General features: G+C 37.4%; 1 protein-coding gene across 2 annotated transcripts in view; it reads left to right on the top strand.

Moving 5' to 3' along the window:
* Positions 1–27,664, top strand: part of WLS (Wnt ligand secretion mediator) — a 92,090-nt gene that overhangs the window by 15,003 nt on the left and 49,423 nt on the right. For both annotated transcript variants that reach the window (XM_016164531.2, XM_016164532.2), the window contains exon 2: positions 21,156–21,428. In XM_016164531.2, the coding sequence (XP_016020017.1) occupies positions 21,156–21,428 (273 nt within the window). The remainder of the gene's footprint in view (positions 1–21,155; positions 21,429–27,664) is intronic.

Below are 27,664 nucleotides of genomic sequence, written 5' to 3'. Positions count from 1 at the left end.
GGCACCAAAGGGGGTAATTGAGTAGAAAGGCAGAATGCTGTTGGTGCATGGGAGAAGTTAACACCACATGAGGTCACCAGGCTTCAAGCTTTAATCAATGTGGACACAATGCAATTGAGATTTTGAAAAGAGTTTGTTTATAGTGTGAGAGTAAGGGTCAGTAGTTAATTTGAAATGCTGTAGGTGTGTTTTCCTTGAACCAAGAAGGTACAGAGCATGTGTCATAGAGGTTTGTAAATATCCTCAAGGGAAGGATGTAATTGGGGTGGGGGTTAAAGAAGGGCATTTAAGAACTTAAGTATACTTATTATTAACCCATCTATATTTTATTTAAACTTTACCATTCTTCAAAATGAGAGACTGTATAAGAAACACAATATAAGTCTATAGTATAGAGTCACAACCCTACCAAGAAACAACTTTTTTTTTAAGCAGTGATTTCCTTTGGGAAGATAATCGAAGTGCTATAAAATATTGCTAATAGTAGTACTGGGTGCTAATTCTAAAAGAATTCTCACTCTCAGAAGTTTACATCTTCTAGGATTTTTAATTGCCGTGGCTTGGCTTGAATGAAATGATATGAAAACCATTAACCTCTCTACTTGTTCGTGCTGCTGCCCTTCTCTATTTCTAGCTGGCTTCAGTCTATAGTAGCCTATACTATGTCTGTCTGCTTTTTTGATTATATTTGGCATTTCCCCTTATTAACACCTAAGTTTCAACAGCTAGAAACACCATGCTTTTTTATAAGCACTCTTTGGCCTAGTTGGGCCTGTCCTTTGTTAAAGGGAAACTTTACAGACCAATAGCTGGTTATGTGGTGAAGCCAAAGGTTTGACAGAGACTCTCAAATGCTTAGTTGAGTGTATGTTAAATCTAGGTGATGAATTCTTACTCCTGATTCCTCACACTTATCTTGTGCTTTTACCCTCCTTCAGAGCACTTTCATAGAAATCATCTCATTTGATGTTACCGACAACACTAAGATAGGCCAGTCTACTAGGGACATTCATATTTTAAAGTTATGGAAATTGGGAAGGAAAAGAACTATGTTTATGGTGAGGTTGTTGGAGAAGGTAGTTGATTTTGTTTGTGATAGGAATTACTCTGGGGATTTGAAGATTAATCTCTATGTGATAGGCTGAAGATCAGAAAAAAAACTTAGTTTTTTTTTTTTATATATATATATGGTATTATTTACTATAGAAGTCACTGTATATTAACTACAAATTACTTTTTGAGCTCTCTTCTAAGACAAAAAAAGTTCCACCTGTGGTCCATTTTGTTCACCTTCCCCCCATAAACAATTGTTAAATATATAAAGAATATCTGTTTGAAGGAACAACAAATTTTAGCCTGCTGAGGGTGTCCGTATGTTTTGATCTTTCCCTGGGCAGAAGCTAGGTCTTTAGAACCTTGGGTATTTATTCAAAGAAACCCAAGACACTACTTTGAAGGGACATGTGAATCTATATGTTCATTGCAGCATTATTTACAATGGCCAAGATATGGAGGCAACTTGGGTGTCCATCAACGGATGAATGGATAAAGACGCGGTACATATATACAATGGAATATGGAATTTCCCCTGTGGCACTTCCCCTTACCCACTCTCAGTCCATGTGGTTTAAGGGAATCCTTATTTCTGATTCCAGTGATGGGCCTGTGACCAAACCACAGTGGACACGTGGCTTCAGTTAGTCTAATCAGAGTAAATTCTGAGCCTTGTGTGGAGGCTACCAGTAAGAGATGTCCTCTCTTTTTCTTACTGAACTTGAACCCTGATGGTATGTGCCTGGAACTACTGGCGGCTTACCAATGAAGCCTGATGATGAATCTAATAAAATGCAAGGTAGAATTCAGTGACTGTACAGAAATGAGATCTGTTGACATAATTCGATTTCTGAAAACAACCATTATCTAAGGACTATTCTGTCTGTGGACTTTTTTCAGTTTTCTCTTACTAAATGATTAATTAACTTGATGTTTGCTCAAGTAACTTTGAACATGGTTTACTTTCCCTTGCAACCAAGGGACCCCTGACTGATGTACTTATTACTATGTCTTTGGTTTAAACATAGGTTGATGGAGACCACTTTATATTGCAAAAGGTACATTTGGAGAGGTTGCTTCTGTTGGATGAGATATGACTTCTGTAGCAATTAAAATATAAAATCAGGTATGGCATCACCTTTGTTAGGCACAGTTCTTCCAACTAGAGCACTAGTTGAAATGTTGTTGTTGTTGTTGTTGTTGTGTGTGTGTGTGTGGTACCACTGTTGTGGTAATTCCTGGAAAGAGGCCAGGCTGCTAACTTTGAAGTCGAGCTCATTGTACTACATACTCCTGCTGAGATGGATGTCTATATGAAATGGATGGCAACAGGATGTCCCTCCCAGCAGTTAAAATGAAGTTCTTGAAGGCACAGGAGAAGCTTTAATAATTGCCTAACCAGAGCAATATTTCTGGGTATGGTTGGGAAACTTGGACTAGATGTTACAGTGGCTCAAGTTTTCTTTGGGATGTCTGGGACTCTGTGAGGCGGAACAAGGAATGAGCCAGCACAAGTTATGACCATCCCCGACCTGGGTTAGTCAGGGGCTACTACTGAAGGAATGCACAGACAGGTCTTGCCTTCAAGCAACTTAATTGGAGAGATAAGATCACTAAGAGTTTGTTGTTAAGGTCAAAGTTCGGTGAAATGGCTTAAGTGTTCTAAGCATTTTTTAGATCAGATAAAAATATTCTTTTGAAGAATTAAGGGATTTGACCTGGGCCTTTGACGTTTGGGGTGATCACTTGAAGTACAATTTGATGTGCATAATCCAAGATTCACCTTATTTAAAATATTGAATTAAAAATGAGCTTAGTAAAAAAGCCATGAGTGGAGTATCAGGAGACCTAGCTCTACTGCCATTTGCCTCCTTAGACATACCATTCAATCCCTCATGCTGCTTCTTGCTGTATTATTTGCTAAGTAAACATGGTAATACTTTCCTTTGGCAAACAGAAACAGTCATGTCTTTCTCTAAGCCAAATATGTTGGCATTTTCCAACCATTTCTTTTTTGTTGTTGTTAAAGGGGCTAAGGTAAATCCTGAATCTTTAGGTTACCTACAGAAGAGAAATTTGTTTAAATGGTGATTAATCTACATCTTAGCACTTGGTTAAATTCTGGGGAATATGAATAGGCAGAAGACATGATAATCTGCTCAGCTGTGGTGTTATGGAAAGAAAGCACTGGATCTGAAATTACAAGTTGAGTTCTCGGGGCATCTACCACTTGCCAACTATGAAACTGTTTGCTTGTAATATCTCATCAATAGCCTACCACAGATCTGTAGGCTTAAATAAGATGATTTACATGAAGGCAGTTACCTTTTGTAATGCACCAAAGGCAAATAGGTGGCACCGTTTTAGCTGAGTAGATAGGTAGGACATATATTAGAATATCATTACTAAAACAGAGCAGAATGTGATAATATATTAGGTAATATTAATTGAGAATTTAATGTGCCAGGCAATGTGCTAAGTGTTATGCATTATCTCAACCTGTACGGTGATTGAGTTGGAAATAGAATCTTTGTCTCACTCTCTGTTTTCATATTTAAAAGTCTTAAGAGACTGAAAGATCCTTAAAGCAGTGATTTGGACTTCCTTAATTTGTTAATTGTATTTCTTAAAAAAAAACTCTGTTCTAAAAGCAATGGAATTTGGGGGACAAAACCTGGAGGTGGCTATAAATTGACTGGGTTTACAAATACCCATAAGGATGGCCATTGTATTAGACATTGTGGGCAAATCCATTCAGCCCAGGGCTTTCAGTCTGTATTTCCCTTTGTGAACTCTTCTGCTGAATGTCCCATCATCCTTTGTACAGATGAGGTCCTGTTCATCCTGTCTGTTTTCACGACCTAAATGTTTTAGGAACTCTCCACAGACTGGCTGGATTGTCTCTTTGGGCTATGAACAGATTGTGTGGGTGATAAGACAAGTAGGAAAAGACTCAGGAATCAAAAAAGGAAAGTGGAAATCTCTTTCTTTGGCTTTCAGAGTGGAGCTTGGACACAAAGGGAACTTCGTTAATCATGTCCCTTTTGTAATCAGAATGGTGGAGGCATTTTTTTCAACCGCTATTATTTTGTCCTCTGTCTCGTCTGAATTAAATCAATTGTTAACAGCTAATCGAGGGGTTAAAAATTTCCCAGACACAGTCAGGCAGAATCAGCTAACTTTACTTGATAAAGGAAAGGTTCAGTTCTGATTGGAAAACCAAATTAGGTGAGGTACCAGGCTTACTGTAGACATGGTGCTAGTCTGGAAGGGTATCCTTGTCCAAGATTTACATGGTGGTAGATTTGTGCTTAGATGATAAAAATGTATTTGTGAGAAATGGGGATGAGATGAGTAAGACTTAGGGGTTTTGATGAGCTTACAAGGTTCAGTCACTTTGTACCAAGACACTAAAATAAACACTGAATGGAAAACTCCAAGCATTTTAATTTAGTGAGCAACCTTGGACAACTTACCACTTAATTTTTCTACAGTTGCCTTCTTAGAAACCAAAGGAGAATAATAATCTCTGGTACCCACTTAACAGGTATTGTGTAAAATAATGAGACTATAAATGATTTGAGTGTCCTGGAGATGAAGAGATAGGGAAATTTCTCTTAAGTATTATTCATATTTAATTTGGAAAAATGAATCGGTATAGCCTTTCTTTCTTTCTTTCTTTCTTTCTTTCTTTCTTTCTTTCTTTCTTTCTTTTTGTTTGTTTTGTGAAACCTGTTATGCTGTCAGCAAAAAGAGGTTGTGTGCCTTAGCAGAGGTTGACTTGGTAATAGTTTTGTTTTCCAAGATAGGTCCTGCAAGTTTACAATGTGGTTGGTTTTCTGAGAGGAAGCTTTGAGGGTAGTCTTATCCTCTCTCCATTCAGTCAATCTAATGGTAAAATGTTTCAAATGAATTATTGGTTGAAGGTAAATCAAGGGTAGTGAAACCAAAAGCAATATTAGTGTTTAGGAGAGAGCTAATCAACTATTACTGTAGCTATCCCCCAGCAGCATGTTTGTGTATTTTCTTTTAAGAATTAAATGGAGTTTTGAAGTCAAAATAGTGAAAGGTAGCTGTAAAATCCAAGAAAGAGGCATCACAGTTTCTTAGGGTTGGAAGACAGAAGAAAAGAGCTGGCTGATTCTTGTCTTTCTACTTTGTCTTTGTCTTCTTCTCCATCTCCTCCTCTTTCCTGTTCCCTCCCCCACCCCCTCCTTCTGCCCACTTCCCATTGCCATATCCTTTGGTCATCTATTTAGAAAGAAGGAAAAAATTACCCCCAAGGTCTTTATCTCTTATGTCTAGTCTCACCTAAATGATATTTTACTCCCAGACAAGATTCGAATTTACCACTCCTGTTAAGGTGATGAGCTACTGCTGGTGCTCTATACCCAGTGGAGACCTCCACTCCTCCCACCTTCCATTTGTCTGTTTTTAACAGGAACTCCCAGTTCTTTAAAGAAACAGATTCTTATTTCATAAGAGGCCTGTGAATTTTTCTAGTCCAACCTTATCCACACTGTGGTCCCCCAACAGAGAAGACCACCCTGCCATCACCTTTCTAACCCAGTGACGAGTTGCTGTCTAGCCAGCTTGTTTAATTTCAATCCAATTGAAATACTGTGATGGTTAAATGTTCTTATCATTCAGTGGAAAACTGGCTTCCATTACCATGATGTAATTTCCACTCACAAATCCTTTTGGAATAATCTAGATCATGTACTTTCCTTCTGTTAAACGGTGGCCTTTCAAATAATCGAGGATGGCTGTCATTTCTTTTGACTTTCTGTTTTCTAGTTGAAAAACACCCCTTGCTGGTTTAAACTCCTTACCATACTTGCTGTCTCTGTCTTGGTGATTGTATTCCCAGTCAAGATTAAGTTTACCTCTGCTACCATGGCAACCAGCTACTGCTTCTTTTTTCTATGTACAGGAAACCACCATTTTCCTGTTTTCAGTAGAATATCCATAATTCAAAAATCAACTTGTTAGTGTCCTTAGAACGAGAACATCTATATTGCTGGTTGTCAGCTTATTCAGAAAGTACTGAGTTCTAGAACAGTCTGTGCACTGCCTTAACATTTTAACTCATATAACTTAAGCCAAAAGTATTTCCCATATATAGCTGCATTATTTTTTCTCAGTAAGAGAAATAGTGTGGCCTAAGACAAAGAGAGATTCTGGGCTCAGACAGATTCAGGTTCAAACCTCAGTTTATCCATTCGTTGACCTTGGGTGAGTTATTTACATTTTCAAGGCCTCATTTTACTCACCTCTATGTGTAGATAATATTATCTACAACTCGCTGTTGTATAAGAATGAATAACAATCTAGTTAAATCCCCTAGCCCAATGCCTAGCACATAACAAATATCCAACAAATGGTATCTGTTATAATCATTTATAATGTGTAGATGACAGCCTGATACAGCCAGTCCAGCAGGCAGACAGTTGTAATGGTTATGGATTGTTGAGAATTTGGAATCCCTGTAGTTGCAAACTCTGAAAAGGGAGTGTCACATACAGAATGGCTTAGTGGGGTATGAATTTTTCTTCTAAGATGAACTGTTAGAAAAAAGTAGGATTTCTAAGCCAGGAACAGTTTTGGCCCCCAGGGGATATTTGGCAATGTCTGGAGACATTTTTGATTTTCATAACTTTCTGGAGAAGGAGGGAAGGTGCTACTAGCAATTACGGGGCAGAAGTCAGGGCCACTGCTGAACATCCTATAATTCATGAGATAGCCCTCACAACAGTTATCCAGCCCTAAATGTGAAGAGTGCCAATGTTGAGAAACCCTGAGGTAGAGGAATGGGACAGGCAGCCAGGAGTGCTAACGGGGAGTTAGCAAGTATAGCTCTCTGATGTGAGGAGCCCAGACTTTGGACAAAATACTGAAATAAGATGACGATCTAGTGTAGCTGTGGCCCTAACTTCATATAGTCTAGCCCTATAATCCTAATGTGCTTTATCTAAGATGTCAATCCTTTTCATCTTTACAGTGTCACATGCTAATTAAATAAATCCTGCCAAAGGTTTATATGAAGCTTTTGCACCTGTTACCATATTTTCCTACGTTGCTTCTATTAAAGACATGACTGGCCTTTCCTAGCCAATTCCATCTCTTCTACCTATCCCCTTTCTCTTGAACCCAATGAAACCATCTAGCAATAGTTGAACACTCATTGGAGGACACGTGAGGACATGCCGTGGAACAGGCAAAACAGCATTCTTTTTATCTGAAGAGAGGAGGGAAGGAGTAGGGAAGAGCCATGTTAATACTTTTGGCTATAATTATTTTATAATTTGTACAAATAATAGTGAAAAAAGAGGTTATAATCCCATTTCACTGAGGAGAAAACAGGGGCTAATTCTATGTTCCCTTAAACAATAGGCTGACTAGGGCATCCTTGGGCTGTTTCTCAGGGGGAGACATCTTAGATGTTCAAGTTAAAATTTTTATAGAATCGTCTCTGATTATTGGGACTGTTAACCAAGAAACAAGGAGAACGCCTACTTTTAATGACCCAAGATCTAGACCATGAGATTAACACATCGTAGGTAAAAGAAGACAGGATAGGGAGCAGGAATTATGTCACCATCTCCCACCAGATTCTTCTTCTTCATTTGCTGACAGCATCATTGTTATTAGTAGTTAACATTTCTTTGGGCCTCACTATGTGCAAGGTGCTGTAATCAGCCTTTTCTATTAATTATTTTATCTACACAATCAACCTGTGAGAAGGCTGCTCTTAATAAATTTTTACAAAGAGGAAACTCACATTCTGTAAGGCTAAGAAAATTGCCCAACTAAACCTCTAGTAAGTAGCAGAGCTGGGATTTGAATCCAAGTATTTCTGAGTCTAGAGCCCTTTCTTTAAATTTTTCATATTCTATGGCAATATAAAGAGCCTTTTTCCTGTGAAAGCTGTACTCTGCACTGTAATCATTTTTTTGTTATGGAATATTTTTCAGTAGAGGGTGTAAAATTTGAAATATAGTAAGAACCCTACAGTTTAAAAGAAAATCTGAATGAATGTTATGAAGCGATGTCTCATTAGCAAATTTTGTCAGTCATCTTTTGGCTTAGGCCACTGTATGCCACGACTTCCATTTCTTCTGAATAGTAATAAACAGCTCTGTTGAGCTTATTTCTGTCATCCTGAAAAATAGATGTTGGACATGCTCCACATTATTTCATTGTATTGGAATGTCTTTGTGTTGTATTATACTGTGAGTGCATGGGCCATTGTCTGGAAGCTGGAATGGAGTCCCCCCACCCCCACCCCCACCCCCAAAATGTTTTCATTTTGATCAGTTTAGACTCATTTTTCCATAGTACATGTTATGGAGGTATATTTCATCCTGCTGAAATCATTGGTATGAAGTTTTATAGTTGTCTGTGGCTTGCCTTTCCTTTTAGAAACAGCTTGTTGGTCTCACCAGTTGTTGGAAGATAGAAAATACCCAGAGCCTATTCTGATCCCTAGCAGCAAGAGAATAGAGTGGGATAATTGAGGTCTCTTCCTCAAACAGATGTTGAAAATACAAGGAAAATGAGGGGAGAAGGGACCTAGACAAACAAGGCTTGCCAGTCTCTGTTCTTGGCATATAAATTGACCCTAATTTAAAATGATATTCTTTTAACCTTAAAAGAATGATTTTCACCATACCATTAAATATATAACTTCCCTTATAGAGTCATAGAATTTCTAAGTTACAAGTCTTTAACAGTTAAAATGCTACCTTTACAGTTGAGAGAACTAGGGCCCAAGATTGTGGAATAATTTGCCTGGTTTGTGGCATATCCAGTACTAGAACGCAGCAGTCCTGATTCCTGAGATAACTCATTTCACCAAGTTTCTCAGGTTTGCAGTAGATCAGGAATAGCAGACCATGGACCAGAATTGAAACTCTAAATGTATGAAGAGCCCTCACAAAATGTTAATTATGAAGAAAGCCCTAAAGGCCACCTTTCCATCCCAGCCCTGTGCTCAGGTGTCCTCTGCACTCTGTATTCACCAAGCGTTACCCGCAGGAGCATCTCTACTCACGTAGGTGTGGGCAGCTCATTGTCTGCAACTGGTCAGGATAACTTTGAACTGTCAGATTTCCTTTCTTAGAATTTGCAACTTTGGACCGTCAGATTTCCTTTCTTAAAATTTGCAACATTGGGGCTACTTAGAATAATTAGTTCCTCTTCCAAATCTAGTTCCTCTTTCAAATCTTAGTCATTCATATGTTTGACCTTTTATCCCCCCATCGATGCAAACTGAGCTTTTTCTTTTAACAAGCCATACACCTCCCACTTCTACATATCCTCTTGTAATATGCCATATCACTCGATTTCCTTTGGTTTCGCTCTTAGCAAAATGACATTACCATCTGTCTGCTGCCTGTGCAAGAAACTTGGAGACATTCTTAACTTCTCTTCCTCACTTAATCCACATGAATCAACAGAGCCTGCAAATACTTCCTAAATAGCATTTCCCTCCAGTCACATTTGCATCTACCTGTCACCCTTTAGAAGCTTTATGTGTCATCTTAAGATTCCTGATACCCATCCTATCTATGCTCCACTGTTCCTTCAATACCAGAAATCTTACATTGCTTTTTTCTACTAGTTTTTTTGAGAATTTTCTATGTAATTAATTGGACCAGAGAGAAAAACTGATTGAATACTGTTGGGTAAATGGAACATACATGTAGCAGAAGATTCATTTGCCCATTTGCCCAGGTTTCTGTCTGAGCCTGTTTTGGAGATAAGGTTTCAAAAGCAGGATTTGATGCCTTTTAGAAGGCGTGTTTGCTTTTTCTCTCTAGTAGGACTTGTTTGAAGACGTTAATGAAATGGCCCAAATTTTCCCTCTGTGTGTTCTCAAGAATATAGATTTTGTCATAAAATCTTCAAATATGCTGCCACTAATTATATGCATTTCAGGCTAAGAAATGGACATTTTATCTTATTTTTTCTCTTATTTTATTTCTATCATGCAGGCCTTGATCCCCTCAGGGCAGTGCTAGACTAGGATAAATAAATCTAAGTCCTACCATCGAGAACCTCTATTTCCAGGAATTAGGCTGAAGAATAATTATCTAAACACACTCCCACATTTTAATATTAGCTACAAACCCTTTTGGGAGAAATTCAGAAATTACCATATTTTTGCTTGCCTGTTGTCTGTCTCATACACATTCTTTTGATGTGCAAATTGACTGTTTTCCTGTGAATTGGGATGGTAGTGTTTCAGTAGGGGAAGTTTATTTTGATCCTCAAAATTCGGTATTCATGCTATATATGTGTAGGTTGACAAAGATCTGTAAGAACCATCATAAATGGAAATGAGCCTCAATTGGGGCACATATGTACCATAGGGGATCAGTATCTAGGAAAGTGGTCATGGCTTCTTCCCAAACTCTCTGAATGCCAGTCTTAATTGTACTTTCCTATAGACAGGCCATGGATCTAATCCACTATGATATTTTCTTAATGGTGCCATTTAATAAATGTTCGATAAAGTTTATTAGACAAATCAAACATAACATTACTGTGTTTATTATGACATAAAGACCCTTTAATATCAGTAGTTCAATTTAGTTTTGGGGGGTCTGCATCTTCAAATCTGTGCTCGGTGACATAAGGAGGAACAAGACATGGTCTCTCTTCTCAGGAGCTTGTAACTTTGTGCGGTTTAGAAGCTATGTTTACAAATAAAGTCAAATGCTGTGATGAAGACATAGAACAGGTGATATCGGCATTAAAGGGATCATTTGTTATTTAAGGAAAATTGGCAAATACCTCATAGATGCTGGCACATTATAGGCATTTAACAAACTGAATGAAAGAGGTAGCACTTGAGCTAGAACCCAGAACTGGTGGAAATATTAAAATGTTTAACAATGACATAGTGATTTTACTTTATTATAGTGCTTTAAAAAAAAAAACTAATCATTTCTAAGAATGTGACTGTTGAAACTGCAGTTTATTCTTAAATTTTACCTCTACCTCCATCCAATTCTAGGGAATTTGGAAACTATAAGGTCCTACCTTTTCTTTGAATAATTAGAAAAGGGATATGATTATTCCTGGCACTGTCCAACACTAAAGTTTTGGCCCTTCAGAATGTCCTGGACTTTTGTTCCTTTAATTGCTTTTTTCTGTTTTCCTGAGATGGATCAGAATCTGGAAAAAAATAAGCCAGTAAACTGCATAAAGCTCTTTATTGAGCCTTACAGTCTCCATTCCTTAGTATCCCACATGTGTGAACACGAGACTTTATCATTTTGGCGTCTCTGAGAAAAACTTACTTAGTTCAGGCTCTTAATCTATTTGGTTACTTCCTGAATGTTCCTGTGAAAAGGGAACTTGCCATTTCCTGAGTAGGCTTGTGCCGTGGTTCATCTACCTGAGTTGTCAGTGAATTCTTCCTTAGGGAGCTCTGAGGTCAGCCGGCCTCTGATGTGATTATGTCCACGAGATCTGGCATTGTCTCTTCCATGGCAGCAATATCATGTGTTCCTAAATCGGATCTTCTGTGGGTTAACATCCCAGGCTGCCAGCCCAGAATTTGAAGTTACAACCCAAACTAATAAATTATGGGAGAGTAAACATTAGTTTCAAGTGAGTTCAGTACATTTTCAGGAACCTGTTATTCCAGCATCCCTTTCTGAAACTCTGTGGAGCTACTCTGTAGCTGACTAAGTTTCCCAGGGAAGCCACCTTGCTGGTTTTGTTTGTGTGGCTACCAGCCCCGTGCTGGGTAGTGCCTATCTCTGGAGCTTCAGCAAGTTCCTGATGGCTCCATTCGATCTGCTTCATCCATCCCTGTGCTCCACACATTACCTCTCAGGTACTTCGAGAGAGTTAATAAAGAAATGGACAATTGAGAAGCAGTGTGGTGTATTGAAAAGAGCACTGGAAATCAGACTTGGGTTCTAATACCAACTCTGCCATTTACTGGTGGGACAAAAATCATCCTTCTTCATGTGCACTGGGGGGGTCATTATAATGACTTACTTGTTTACTGTGAGGATTAGACGATGCAAGTGTGTGTGAAAGTGCTTTGTAAAATGTAATGTGCAACAGACATATTAGCATTTGTTCATTAATAATATTGATAAAAGTAGATACCTATAATTTATAACTAATAAGTGATAATAATAAATGAAACAAATGTGTGAAATTTATAGTGTAATGAGTACTTCAGAACAAAGTATCTGACTGTTCCTTCTAGAAAAAGTTTGGGGTTTCCTAACTCTAAAATTTTAATACAAAAATGCGCTGGTAGCAAGCTTGCTCACAAAATAGAACCAGTTATCCACCTTTCTGTAGCCTTCACCCCATCAGCTCTGCCAGAGCAGCTTTGGGGTCTCCAGGAGGGCTCAGAGAGATTTCCCACACAAGAACTGGTTTGCCCTCCATGCTGGGTTTATGAAAGATCATAGCCAAGGTAGTAAATTATAAGGTGCTGTAATTCACTTTCCATAGGTGGTCTTGGATGCATTCCATAGCCTTTTGGCTGAAAGGTGGCTGATTCTGAAGCACTGGCACAAAGTCAAAAATTCAGCCCAGATGACTGGTTTGCCGAGCAGTGAGCAATAGCATCAACAGATGAGCCATTTGTTTTTTTCTATGGAGGTCTTTTGTGTTCACTTCACGAGTATTTAATTTTTACTGTTTTGAGTATTTCTGGAGTGACGGAGAAACAGTAATTGCTGGTATTTTTCACGGATAGAGGTTAGAGTTAGTGATCTGCTGTATTTCTGTTGAGCTTCTTGATTTAATATCTCTTTGCTGCTGCACACCAAAGGTGAAGGTCACTTCTTTTAATCAGAATTCAGGATTCAGGATTGCTCCCCCAATTAGCACATCTAATGGTTGGCAGATTTGATGTGCTAACTCCCTTTATGTGCATTTTATTATTTTTTCAAAAAGAGAGAGAGAAAAAAAAAAAAAAACTGGCACCAGTCTCGAGCCTAAAGTAATTTCATGTTTACCACAGCATTTCAAATACTATGTAAGAGTTTGGCTCAGTGTCCCAAAGCACTCTAATTTTTTTCCTCTTGCTTCCAACGCTCCTCAATTCCATGGGATCCAAGCCAGGCAAGTAATGGAAGCCAAGTGGTGCTGCTTGTTTGCTGCATAGATTCTGACAAATATAGAGTAATTCTTCTATTCTTCAAAGCTGTTACATCTTTGGCTCCAGAACAATTGAGGTTTCAGGCCAAGCATTTAAAACTCTCAACAGCCTCAGATATAAACATATAGTATTTTTCAGTATTTTTTTAAGTCAGAATGAATTATACAAGTGTTCGCTACAATTTCTGAGACTTTGATGTTAAAATGTCCATGTCATTTATTCATGTTTATGTTGTTGGGAACTATTTTTAAATAAGTGCTTGCAACTTTTGAAACAAATTATTTTGTTTTCAACTCTGTTGTGTGGTGTGTGAATTTTTGTGTTTTGGTGGTAGTAGTTTGGTATAGAGGAATGTTCTGCCGTGTTTAAAAATTTAGCTTCCCTAGAACAGATGTTAACATAATTAACTACTTATTGAAAATTACTGGTAAGAATGAATTTCACTTAGTGCACCGTATTGTACACACTAGGGCAAAACTAAGATAATTCGAAAAATCACTTCTCCAGGTCTTGGCCCTACAGATCCACTTTCAGTTCTCCAGTAATGGAGATTAAATTGTGAAATAATATTTCATTTAGTACCCTAGTAAGATTTAATTGGTATAGTTGAAATCTAGGAGAATTTAATCTTTGAGGTAGCGTGAGTGTCTGACCATTATAACTTCAGAGCAGTTTCAGTAAAGGAATTAACAGACCGAGTCAGTTAATTCTGAAGCAGTAAGTCATTTTAACACAAGTATTTATACTTTCTCAAGCTGAAAAAATTTGAAGTAGTCATTATAATGAGATATCCTAAAACTTGCTGTGGCACATGCTGTGGCAGATACTAAGAAATCTTTTTAGGAACTGACCTAGTGGGAACTGTAAGCAGAATTGGCTGAAGGAATTGCTGATTGTCTAAAACCTCACAGTTCAACCAGATAATATGATCTGGCTCTATTAGTTGTACAGTATATCCTACATGTTTCCTTTTAACAAGAATTAAAGTAGGAGGCTTTTGTGCTTGAGAAAGGCAGACAGAATTTTTGAGGGAACTCAATTTACACATTTAAAAACTAATTTCTAAATTTAGCTGAAGATCCGTTTATGTTAAATAAGTACTTGTATGGGGGGGGGTCTTTGAATAAAAATTGTAGTTCATCTGGTCTACTTAATTTCTGCCACTTGTGTTCCTCTTCCCCTCTTCTCCTCCCTCTCCTCCTTGAGGCACATCAAAAAATCCTAAGCAAACCCTAGAATTATCCAAGGGCCTAAATGCCCAATACATTTCATATACATTCTCATTTAGGCAACATTTAGAACCAAGCTGAGTATAATAATCTCCCATTATCCATGGTATCAGTTACTTGCAGTCAGCCATGGTCTGAAAATATTACCTGGAAAATTCCAGAAATAAACAATTCATAAGTTTAAATTGTGTGCCATTCTGAGTAGTGTGATGAAATCTCACATGGTCTTGCTCCATCCTGCCTATGACCCAAATCATCCCTTTGTCCAGGGTGTCCATGTCGTATATGCTCCATTAGTCACTTAGTGGCTGTCTCAGTGATCAGGTAGACCATCTCAGTATAATAGTGTTCAAGTAACTCGAACCTGTGTTCAAATAACCTTTATTTTACTTAATAATGGCCCCCAAAGTACAAGAGTAGTAATGGTGGCAATTGGCATATTCCAAAGAGAAGCCATAAAATGCTTCCTTTGGATGAAAAGATATGCCTACATTGGAAAGAAACATAGTATATGTAGGATTTGGTACTATGAGTAGTTGTGGGCATCCGCTGGGGGTCTTGGACTATATATCCCCTATAGGTAAGGGAATTATTGTATTTAATCTCAAACACCATTCATAGCCAGGCAATGGAAGTTTTCCATACATTACAAAGTGAGGTGGACATTGAGTCACTTAGCTTTATAATTCAGGAGAAAGTTGTGGAGACTTACGTTATCCAGCTATTGCTTTTGTTCTCTACTTTTGTAGATATACACATAGGCCAAGTAATTCTTAGCTCTCAAACATTAATTCTATCTTTTAAAATCAGTCTCAATTAAAAAAAATAAAGTTTGACATTTACCTCAATTAAAAAAAAAATAAAGTTTAATGTTTACTTTCTAGTAACAAAAATCTTTTAGGGAACAAAGTAGAGAATAACTAAACGACATTATTAAAAAATAGATTAATAAGCTAAGCATTCATATGCAGAGATCATGACAGCAGCTTTTAAACTGAGACTAGGTTTTAAGAATTAAATCAACTTCCCTCTTGAGTCAGTAGAAAAAAAGTATCTGCTAGCAATTGTTAGGAAGATTATTAATGCTTATAAACATGAATTACCCTTTTAACTGATCTGTTCTCCACATTCCTTCTCTTTGTAGCCCAAAGCAGATTAATCTTTAAATATCATCCTTGTTGCAAGGCAGACATTCTTCCTCATATTTAGGTGAAGCTTATTACCTGATGATCTAGACTTCAAAGGCTCTTCTGAGGCCCAATTGCCAGAATAGGAGGTGGGGCTTCTCCATTCCCTCCCCACCACTATCTTGCTTCTTCATCTTCCAGGACAGCTCATGTCTAGCCTTGTGGAAACCTACAGGACAGAGAAAGATATCTTAGATGAAAAGATCTCCCAAATAAAAATTCTTTGTTATTTGTAGGTCTCTTTATTATTACTTATTCACGTTGCTCTATAGAGTGGAACTAAGACTATTAGGAGCAGAAGCCCAAGACCGCTCAGTAGAATGATGCCAGTGGCTAGAAAAAGCAAAGGGCTGAAACAGTTAGGGGTGATGCTGCATTTTCACCTGTTAAATGATCTTTTTAAAAATATTAATACTCAAACACAGACATCTGTAGAACATACTGTGATTTTCTAGGTATCCTATGACCCAGTACATGGTCTTTTTCAGTGCCTTTTCCACTTGGCTGTCCCCCTTTTCTTCCTTGGCTAGCAAACACCTGCTCTTTCAAGGCTAAGTCCAGGCCTTCTGCAAGCAGCCCCCAACCCACAGTCTTCAACTAATAGATCCTGAACAAACTTCTCTCAGAGCGAGTTTCAATCAGGATGTACTTCTCTGCCAACTTCTCAGCCTCCCACACTAGACCGTGAGCAACTCAGGGTCTGGGACTGTCATTGTCTCTATCTTAAGTTAGTACAGTGCTTGCATAGTAGTAATACTCCTAGATAATTGCTAAAGGAATTGTTTTTACTTGAATAAAGCAAAGAAATAAATAGTCTGTGTTGGCCTAAATGGAGAACCATGTGTCATGTCAGCATGTTGTTTTAATTTTAACTTTTCTAGGAGGCAACCAAGTCTTGCATCTGTGTCCAACTCTTTAATTACAGGTTCTGGAGGGAGTAGGGGCTAATGATTTGATGTTGACTCACCTTTGAGCATGATAGCGGTAGTGGTTGGCTAGATAGTAATTTGTAAACTGCACAGCCATTTGAGATGCCATAACAGGAAGCTGACTGGAGTCAATGAATATTCTTCCAAAAGAAGGACAGGTTTAGTCATTGTTCACTTACATTTTTATTAAAGGTTACATTATTATGATGACTGGAATTTTTGCCTCATTCTAGTGAATTCTACTTCACAAATATCTGACCGTTGCCCTTTCTTGGGTAATGTCAGGATAAATGTAGCATTCACCACAATTATAATTACTTTTTCCTATAATCATTTTTTGTCTGTTTTCCTTATTATTTGTACATTCCACGTGGCTGGTGTCTGTTAGGTTCACTTTAGTCCCTAACAGTACCTAGCACATGGTAGGTACTCAAGACACACTTTGTAAATGTAGTATGAGCTGTTATAATGCATGTCATTGAGGGGCCACTGAATTTTCAAAGAGGCTTCAAGTTGTGTTTGTGCTGTTTTTCACAACCTTGAATTATAAGTTTTTGATTTTATAGCACTTTTAAATTAAATGTTGTGTAGTATCACATTTCACAATTCTTGTACTGTAGTGGAGAGGTGGACAGAGAACTGATGTTGAAATACAGATAAGAAAAAGTAGCCTATGTTTGACAAAGCAAAGAGAACTGAACTCAAAATGGGCCAGAGTTTTCAATGAGTAGCTTGTGGTTTCATGACTTCTCTGCATACTCTAAATACTGTCTTAACCAACCATAAGTTAACCAGTCCACGGTGCCTGGACATACTCATTTTTGGCTTGCTTGCTCTGTCTAATAAATTGTACTCATGTAGAAGTAGCTTTTGGCCTACTTTGTTTCAACTAAATCCTGTGAATGGGTAGAGGGGACATTTATGAAGTATGCTGAGGCAGCTGGGTGATATTGCATTGCTATCCTAGGAATACTGAGAGTGCTTATTTTTAGCTTTCACCTGAGCAAACATGACTCAGTTTGTTGACCTGAATCCATCCAGCCTCTTCTTAAATACACAAACTCTATTAATCCCTATAACCAACACTGGTTTCTAAGTAAGGCCTTCATTTCACATACCTGTTAGTTGACTATGTCTTTTTCAGAGGTTGCAGATAATTTCAGCTTCTTCCATTTCACTCTTTTCTCTTACAGTAAAATCCCTCACACTTATTAAAAATTTAATAACAAAAACCAAACTTCCTTTGATTTTAGACACTGTTTTGTGATACATGTAGTCACAATTTTGGCTACGACTTAATAATAAAAACACCTTCTAACCAGCTATTAGCTATAAGCTTTATTTTTAGTTTACTTTGTTAGGAGTTTTACCTATAGAAACGCCTGGAAAATCACTGAAGTAGGAAGTTGTCTAGAGCTGTAAATACATTTACTGTCTGTTTTTGAATATCAGAATGTTTACTTTCTCAAATAATACAACTATTTTGCCTTTTGAGCACTACTAGAAAAATTGAAAATATTGAATTATCTTCAGGTTTTTAAGTTATGCAAAGGTTTCCGAGACTAGAGGACTAATTCAAGTGAAGAAAAATATTTGTGTTTTTCAAAGTATAGCTTGAGATACATTTGAGCCTTCTCCAAGTTCATTGCCATGATCTTTCTGAAAATATTAGTGTTCTTGGGATTTTTTTCTTTATGCAAGAAACACTGGACTAATGAAAGAATGAAAATAATTCAGGCCGCTACAAAGGCAGGCGTTCACTGTGTCCATTAAAAATGCAGCCTTTGTACCCGTAAAGTGTTCAGCTTCTCTGTTATTAAGTTTGGAATGTGGTTTTGGAACTGAGCTGAAAAACTCACTAGTTATTTTTCATTTTGGTCTAAAGAGGGAGAGACTTGTTTTTCAAAAGGGGGGAAAAAAAAGAAATGAAGAAAGGTTAGGTTCATTTTGGAAGAATAGAAGTTTTAAAATGTAGTAACTATTTTCTGCCGCAAATAGTCAGTTTGAGCATGTTAGCCAAAAATAGAATTCATGACTTTTGTCTCCCTGTTTATTTCTCCAACCACATTAAAAAGGACTCAGTGAAGTGTGCCATTTGGTCTTTTTAATGTCAGTGGGCTATTTAGCTGAGTCAGGATAACCAACATTTGATTGATTCATATTCTAATAATAAGCTAGATGTCTGATTATAGATGGATTAGATCTAAAGTGTCTGTGCTACAGTTTTGAGTTTTAAAGAATAACTTCCCTGGCATGGATTAGCGGAGTCTCCATGTTGCAGTACGCAAGACTGTACACCTGAAGAACTTTCAGCTAGAGTTTAGGAGTGCTCTGTTTCCGGGTACATTTTAGTAAGCATTGTGTACTAACTTTCTGCAAACATAACATCTTACTACTCAAAATTTACTATCAGGATAGATACTTAGGGATAGAAAAGATGTTTATCTGAGGATTAGAAATAGGGAAAAATATCAATAATACACACTTTTGCTTCCTATGTGACTTTCCTTTACCTTACATATTTCTCTAGTTGCTAACTGGTCTTTACTAAATGAGATGATTTCTGCTCATAAAAGTTCTTAAAGCACAGTATGCAAATATCATATGCACAGAATTTAATGTATGGAATTTCAGTGAAAATCCAAGCAATTCAATATAAATTTGAAATGAATTGGAGGGAGTGGATTTACCCTGTCAGATATTGATACAAACCATGAATTTACAGGATTCAAAACAATATTGTATTGGGCCATGAATTAACAGTCCAATACATGAAATAGAACAGATTGTCCAGAAATAGTTACTGTTACACGTAAGATGAAGATGATATCATAAGTCAAATGAGAAAGGAGAGTCTCTTCTGTAAACAATAGTATAAATATTTAGGGAAAAAAAAAAGCTAGAACCGCAACCAACTTATCTCTTATAGCAAAACAAATAACAGATGGATTAGCTATTTAAATATTTTTAAATGAAATCATTAAAACTTACTAGAAGTTGATAAAGATGTCTGTTTATTGAATTTGAAGATAAATAAGGTCTCTCTAAGAATAAAGCATGGGAAAAAAAGCAAAGGAAAAGAGAAATTCTCTATGAAACCTGGAACTTCTCTAGTTAAAATATGCTGTAAACAAATTTAGACAGCAGATGGAAAAGTTGAGATAAATCACTAACAAAAAATATTAAGCCAAGAATATTTCTTATTTATAGACAACTTTTATAATTAAGGGGTATGTAGGTAAATTAAATTTAGTATATCATGTGATTGATTATTTTGCAACCACTAGTTGAAAATTTTTAATTATGTAGAAAATATTTATAATAGCTAATATTAATTTTATACTTTTTATGTGCCCAAGCACTATTCTGAATACTTTTCATATGTTAACTTGTTTAATGTATACAGTGACTCAGAGAGGTAGGTACTATTATTATTGACATTTAAAAGATGATAAAACCAATATACAGACAGATTTAGTAATTCATCCAAAACTTTCCTACCATGGATTAGTGGTGACACAACTAGAAATGAGAGAGCCAAGATTTGACATCAGGCAAGTTGGCTCCAGTGGTGGTGTTATTTACTACTGTACTACTCTGCTTCTCTAAGTGAAGAAAAAGGAAAAGCTACAAACCTATGTCTGCTAGTATCCTATTTTGTAAAAGTATGTTTTAATATTAGCATATATTTTAAAGCCACGCAATTTAATTCATTTATAAATTTTTTCTAATTATACACATAAAAAAGACAGGTAATATTTTGATATTTTTCCAACAGTAGTTATTTCCCTCTAGTGGGATTCTGGGTAAGTTTTGTTTTGAACTTTAAAATTTCTGTGTTTTGCAGATTTTTTTGTTATAACCATATAAACATTTTACGATCACAAAATAGTGCTTTTTAAATGTTATATAGTGCAAATGTGATGTTCTTTCTTGACAGGCGTGGGTTATACTTTAGTACACCTTTGAAAGATCAGTCAGTGTTTGAGTTTCCACTCTCTGATAGGTACACTCTAAGCAGAGGTCGGAGATTAACAAAGTTCTTTCTCTCAATCAAAAACAGTGTTGCAAAGTCTTAGAGTTAAGAAGAATCTCAGAAGCCAGCTCTCTTGGTTGAATCTTAGAAACCAACCATTTTTTTTCTCACATGAGGGTCCTGAAGCTACTATAGATTTAACTGACTTGCCCCAAATTAACTGGGAGTCAGTTATTCAACTAGACTTCAGACCCAGGTCTTCTGACTTCACATGCTGTGCTTTGTGGAGCAGGAGAGTCCTGCAAGTCCTCAGGTGGGAACTGGAGCTCTGTGCATTTTCTTGACAGCAGTTTTGTGTGAGGAGGTAACCGATCGCAATGGGTTACAAATATAGCCTTTCAATAACACTGATTGAAGCACAATGGGAAGACTCTTGGATTTACTTTATGACACCTCTGGAGGTCACTGAAGGATCCTCACCCAGAGTTAGGAGATCCCCAGGTATTACTGATCGTAAATTATAGAATGTATATTAAAGAAAAAAGAAAAAATGGAGAGAAGACGATAGTAAAAAGAATGTTAGCCAGACATGAGCACGTCAGTGGATGATTTTTCTAAAACAGAAAAACATTCTCTTTTCAGCTCCAGGGCCCACGGCGGCAGTGTCCTACATGTCAGTGAAGTGCGTAGATGTGCGTAAAAACCATCACAAAACAAAATGGTTAATGCCTTGGGGAGCTAACCAGTGCGACAAGATCCGGGACATCGAGGAAGCAATCCCAAGGGAAATAGAAGCCAATGACATTGTGTTTTCTGTCCACATTCCTCTCCCCCACATGGAGATGAGTCCTTGGTTCCAATTCATGCTGTTCATTCTGCAGCTGGACATCGCATTCAAGTTGAACAACCAAATCAGTAAGTGCATTCTCCTCTCTTTCCTCTCCTACCTTGGGGAATTTCTTTCTTCAAGTTCTGGTAGAGCTGGTTTTAATAATGGTAAAATGATAATATCAATGGTAGGTAATTATTGACAACTTACCACTTATAGGTACTTTTCTGAGTACTCTACCTATATTAACCCATTTCATTTTCCCACCTATTTCTAGGTGCTCTATTTCATAGGTGAGGTTGTCTGTGGTCAGAGAGTGGACTCAAATCCAGGCAGCCTGGCTTCAGAACTCTGCCCTAACCACCAAGCTTTCTCACCTCTGTAGGGATGAAAAATATTCCTTTCTTCCCTTGGTCGGCTTAAGGTTTAAAATGACATAAGACAAATTAGCAAGAGAAAAAAAATTTTTTTTTGTACCTCCTGGAACCCCAGAGATATGAGACTAGAGGGCCAATTGAGTAATTGACTCTTACATGTCATCCTGAGCTAAAGAATGGGATAGAGGCCTGGGGCTTCAAAGAGGAGGAGGGTAATTCACAGGATGATAAGAAAGCAGATGTTTGGTAATTAGAAGTTTGCCCTGCCATGCAGGTAAGTCTTGCAGATAAAAGGTTATCTCTGGTAATAGCTTTCTTTCTGTGCTAGGACCCCTATCCAAATTCTTTCAGGCAGTTAAATGAGAGGTTAAATTTTTCTTGAGTCTGCTGGGTCTTGATTGCCTTCAGCTCAAAATAATCCACATGTCAAAGGGACACATTTTGAGGTAGCCTATTCTAATTCCCTTTATGTCTCCAATGCTGTGAAGGAGCTTACTCCAGTGGAGTGATTTAAGGATTTCTGGAAGGTCCCATGTTTCAAAAAGTCTTTTACCACTGGGCTTTGAGTAAAGCCATCATCTTAGAAGAAGATCCCTGTCAAAATGGGAATGTGAACCCATGAGCCCCACTTTTCCACAAAACCAGGTTATATTTTTTAGCTTGTTGGTTAATGATTCAAGACTCTGTGGGCACAGGCATATAAGCATTTTGTGAGGAAGAGATTATTGAATGATTTCTGGGGGACATCTACATGTGGCATCTGGGGATACTATAAGGAATCCTAGGTTGAGGAAGAAAAAATTGTTTTTTGTTAAAGCAGGATCAGGGTGAGAGAGAGAAAAAAGACAACTCTGCCTGGGGCTTGTCCATGGATCAAAGCACTTTTCCTAATTATAATTTTTCTGTATCAGCAATAATTGAGATATACAATTATATTAATTTTACTCTATTTAGGAGTTATTGCAGTATATGCACCTAACTGACATCTTATCAAACAGATTATGCTGAGATAATTTTCCAGAATGCAGACCCCCACCATTTATTTAATCTTTTACCCTTTACCTCAGAATGTTTTTGAGTGCCCATGCCAGGCAGTATACTCATAGCTGGACATGCGGATACAGATGAAGACTCTGCCCTTCAAGGGGCTTAGGGTCAAGTGGAAATGAATGGGAAATAACCATTCATTTCAGTATGGTGTGCTAGGTGCTGCAGCCAAGGTATGCCCAGCAGGCTGTAGGAGCATAAAGAATAGGCATTAGAACAGGGAAAGGCTACCTTGGTGTATGTGTGTTGTGTAATGTAGTGTAATGTAGTGTAGTACAGTGTAGAGGTGAGCAAAGAGATATTTGAAGTGAGTGTTAAAGAGCGAAAACTCTGACAAGGAGTTGGTGGTGAGGGTGAGGGAAATAGAAGAGCTCTCTTTATAGAGGAAACAGGGAACGGCTGATATGAAGATCTGTATTTGCACAACAGCTTGATGCATTCGAAGGGTAGTTCTCATGTCCCATTCTCTTGCCTATTGACTTATTCATTGGCTGTGTAACACATTTATTTATTCATTCATTCAAGCTTTATTAAGTCCCTACTGTGTGTAAAGCCCCAGGTACTGAGGGTATAAGACTGAACAAAAAATGTTCTTGTAAGGGGTTAGGGAAGATGATGGTTGGAAAACAGATACTTGAACCCTACCAAAAAGAAAAACATATGCCATAATGAGAGGAATATGCAATGCTGTAATATTGTGATTTATAAGAAATAGATATTTGGTCTTTGTCCACAGTTCCTGGGGCACAGCTCCCAAAACCCTTGGAGTTTCCTGAGCTATGAAAGTACTGGGACCATCTTTTGTTATATTTGGTCTCTTGTCCTCAGTTTCTGAAAATACTTCAGAGCCCTAAAGACGAAATGGGTGTTTGTTTTCATAAAAAGCCCCTTTCCACCACAACTGGGCTTACGTTAGTGAGGTAACTTTTGAAAAGTACCTAAGGGTAGGGGCAGGTTTCCAAGGAAACTGTCAGTCCCCGCACTGATTTCTGGGGAGGAGACAAGGGCTGGAGGTCGAATCAGCCATCAATGGCCAATGCTTTAATCAGTCATCCCTATTTAATGGAACCTCCATAAAAACCCCAAAGGAAAGGATTTGGAGAGCTTTTAGGTTGGAGAACCAGAATACTTCCACGTGCTGGGCCCCAACTCCAAGAAGCCAGAGACTCCTTTGTTTGGGACCCTGCCCTATGTTTCTCTTCATCTAGCTTTTGTTTCATATCCTTTGTAATAAATTGACAATCTAGTGAGTAGATGGGTTTTCTGAGTACTGTGAGCTGCTCTAGTAAATGAGTTGAACCCAGTGAGCAGGTTGTGGGAACCTCTGATTTATAGCCAGTCAGAAGCACAGGTGACAACCTGGGCTTGTCATTGCCATCTGAAGTAGAGGGTGGGTCTTGTAGAACTGATTTCTTAATCTAAAATCTGATGCTATCTCCAGGTAGATAGTGTCAGAATTGAATAGAATGGTAGGACACCCTGATGGTGTCCGAGAATCATTGAATGTGTGGGAAACCCCCCACCACACACACATCCTAATTGGTGGTGAGAACTTATTACTTATATATCTTAATAACTTCACAGATGAATTACTTCCCAGCAAATGTTAATCTAAACATCAAAAATGCTTATGTTGGTGAGGCTTTAGCTGAAACATTTCTATATGTAAATGAAGTGTGAATGTATACTCAGGCTCCAAAATATATTTTATCTTTATTTAGAAAAAGACTGTACTGAAGATTCTTATCTTTTAAAAAATCCTTAAATTTCTTGTAATTACTAAGGGCACACAAAAATTTAACAAGATAGATAACTAACAGTTCCTTCAATAAATGTATAAAATAGCTGAAACCATAGACACATCAAGAAAACCAAATCAAAAAATACTTTTTTTGAGCAGTAGCAGTGGGTGGACGCTGTTGACTTTAATAAGAGAAAGTGGGAATGTTGTTTTTCCCTTAAATTTATTCTCTATACCAGAATACTTCCACGTGCTGGGCAAGGAAGAAAGCATCAATTAAAGAGTGATGGCATGTCTGTGCTCATTGATACAGATATATACATATATGTATTTCAATTATAAAATATTTATAAGACACATTAGACTTTTCTGTGATCCTTATATTAGGGATGCATGATACTGTCTGTCCACTTTTTACATTTTATCATTGGTAGGATACCTTTCTGGCGGTAATAAATGGGACAGGAGAAAAGAGAGTGTGATAAACAAGACCCTATTATATGTGGATGACTTCCTGTTTATCAAAGATTCCGCCGTAACAATATTACCTCAAATGTAAGGAAAAGTCAGGACCAATCTTATTTTTTCTTTAAGCTTTTCTAGACAATCTATGAAATGAGTTTCAGATTCCAAAAAATGGAAAGAGATTTAACATTTGTACTATGAAATTAAAGTTGGGGTTTCTAATACATATAAATGGTCAGAGTTTTCACCTATCTTTAAAGAGTCTTTAAGCAGATAAAATAATCTAAGGACTATATATTTTAAATGACTTTAAATTATTTGCAGTTAAATGTTTATTCCTGTTAAGCTTTTTAAGGTAATACAGGTTTTAGGCAGGATTTGAGATCTTGTTAAAACCTTAGAACTGGAAAAGCATTGACTTAACACTTTAAAAGCTTGTCATTGTTTCATCAATTCCAAGATTTAATCAGGCTGATCCTTAAGTGAGGGGAGGGGATGATGATATTAGGGTAATTTATAGTAACAAAAGTGGTTAGAGACTGTGTATATTTGATTATTGAGAAAGATGATATTCCATTCATATTATGAAAAGAAGTAACTTACATTTGAGAAATAACCTTAAACAGAAAATCTTTTAAACATAAACATTTTAAACACAATTGTCATTTGATGATAAGTGTAAACAGTAGTAGCCACTTCAACTGTTAAATGGCGATAGTTTTAAAATAATAGTCTATAAGATAGGGGAACAAAGGCCAACTGAAGAGAATCCAGAGACTGAGAGATACTTGGAAACAGAAATAACTGACCTTTCAGTGAACACCAATTACAAATTCTGAGCAGATCTATCTGGAAATCCACTATCGGGTCAGTGCTGACTTTTTCCTGAACATTTCAGAGGCATGAAATTAACCAGTTTGTCAAGACACAGATGTGGTATTTCTGTAGAATTATAAGGGATACAAGACTTGTTTTTACTCTAAACAGTTAGGAAATGAAGGGAGTGTGATTAGACTGAAAAGGGTGTCAGAAAAATTGTCACTGGAGCAAAAAGTTCTGTCTACCTGAACGGTCTAAGTCCAATGAGAGATGTACAGGTTTTACAGCAAAGAAAGTAAAGGTTTATTTTAGAGAATTGCAAGTCCTGGAGACACAAGCGAGCTACTGCTCAAAGACCTGGACCTCCTAAGTGTCTTGAAGGGATAGATTGTATAGGGAAAATCATTAGCTATGGAAACTAGGGGAGTTGGGGTCATGGGTGGTACTAATTGGATAGGGCTGGGGTAATTGATCATTGTGTCAGGTTCTGGAATCAGCCACAGCCTAATCCTGTTTGGTCATGTGGTCTGTGGGGCTGTTGCACTTTCCTGGGTCTGGGGATGAAACACACCTTAAGCCAAGATGTTATCCTTGGTTTAACTGAAACTTATTCTCTTCATGATCTTCATGATCGATAGACCTGAGGCTTTATTCTTAAAAGATTTAACACCAGCTGGAACCTTATGTCTTAAGGCTTAATAATTAAGGGAGTAAGTCATACAAAAGTGGAAGGATAAGGGTGGAAAAAGCAAGTGAGTCGTTATACTAGGCAGATGCCATTATACTAGGCAAAACCTGCTTGAAGCAGAGAAAAAGCTATCTTAAAGAAATGAAGTCTGTGTACAGTTACACAGTGTCAGCCTAAATATTTGGCATCTGGTTGTATGGTTAATCATTGGAAAAAATGAGTGCTTACCTATGTGATGGGTTTAGATTTTTCTGTAACATCAAATTCTGTTATTTGAAAATATCCTCTAGAGTGTGTGTATCTTATTCTTTTTAAAGTGTATTGTCAGTCACTCAATTTATGTATATATTTGTGAAATGTAAGCTTGGGTTGGCTAACATAGTGCCCGTTTGTAATGGAATATCACTTTACTGATTATACCTGCAAGTCACATACTTAGCGTAAACTCTCACTCTTCATGGGGCTTCTTTTGAGGAACTTGGGTGCAGAGATCAAAGAAGGAGAGTTTTATTTTTGACATGTCTCTACTCAGCTTTCAAAGCTATAGGCTGCTGAAATAGAAGCACCAAGAGTCATTGGCAGGAAGCCTCAAGATGGATTGTTCTGTCTTGAGTAGTAAACTGGGGATTTTCAGGGGTTGAAAAATTCCTTAGGCTGAAGAAATATTGGTAAGTGGTACATGCTGGGGAAAGCCAGGGTGTCTAGTTTGTTCTTAGGTAATGAAGTTGTTCTATTGTGCCTTGAATCCTATGCTGTATTCCGTAGGTGAGTGTTAAGTCTTACTTGCTTGTTTCAATATAGCAAATGACTACATGAAATGATGGAATTACCTATTTCTATGACTGACAACTGATTTTTCTTTTCCAAAATTGAAAACATTTCTGGAAAACATATTTCTGGTTAAGGGGAAAAAAAATCAGAATGATAGTATTACCTAGTCAGTTTTCAGGTTAGATCACCGAGTGTCCTGGGAAAATATTGCCTTTGTATGAAGTGATCGTGTTCTTCTATTTGTGCATCTGTTATGGAGTATTAGGTAGACACTACATGAAAACAATTAGAATAGAGGAACAGCCTGCTAACTGTAAAAAATAAACTTTCAGGTTAGCCACAATGATTAGGGGTAAATTTATAGAAGGCAGAAATTCGAGGAGTCCTTCTATGAACTTATTGTTGACCATCAGC

Source organism: Rousettus aegyptiacus, unplaced genomic scaffold, assembly GCF_014176215.1.
Source record: "Rousettus aegyptiacus isolate mRouAeg1 unplaced genomic scaffold, mRouAeg1.p scaffold_m13_p_1, whole genome shotgun sequence".
Classification (NCBI taxonomy): Eukaryota; Metazoa; Chordata; class Mammalia; order Chiroptera; family Pteropodidae; genus Rousettus; species Rousettus aegyptiacus.
The sequence above is the reverse complement of the archived record's forward strand: the minus strand, read 5'-3'. Positions and strand labels throughout refer to the sequence as shown.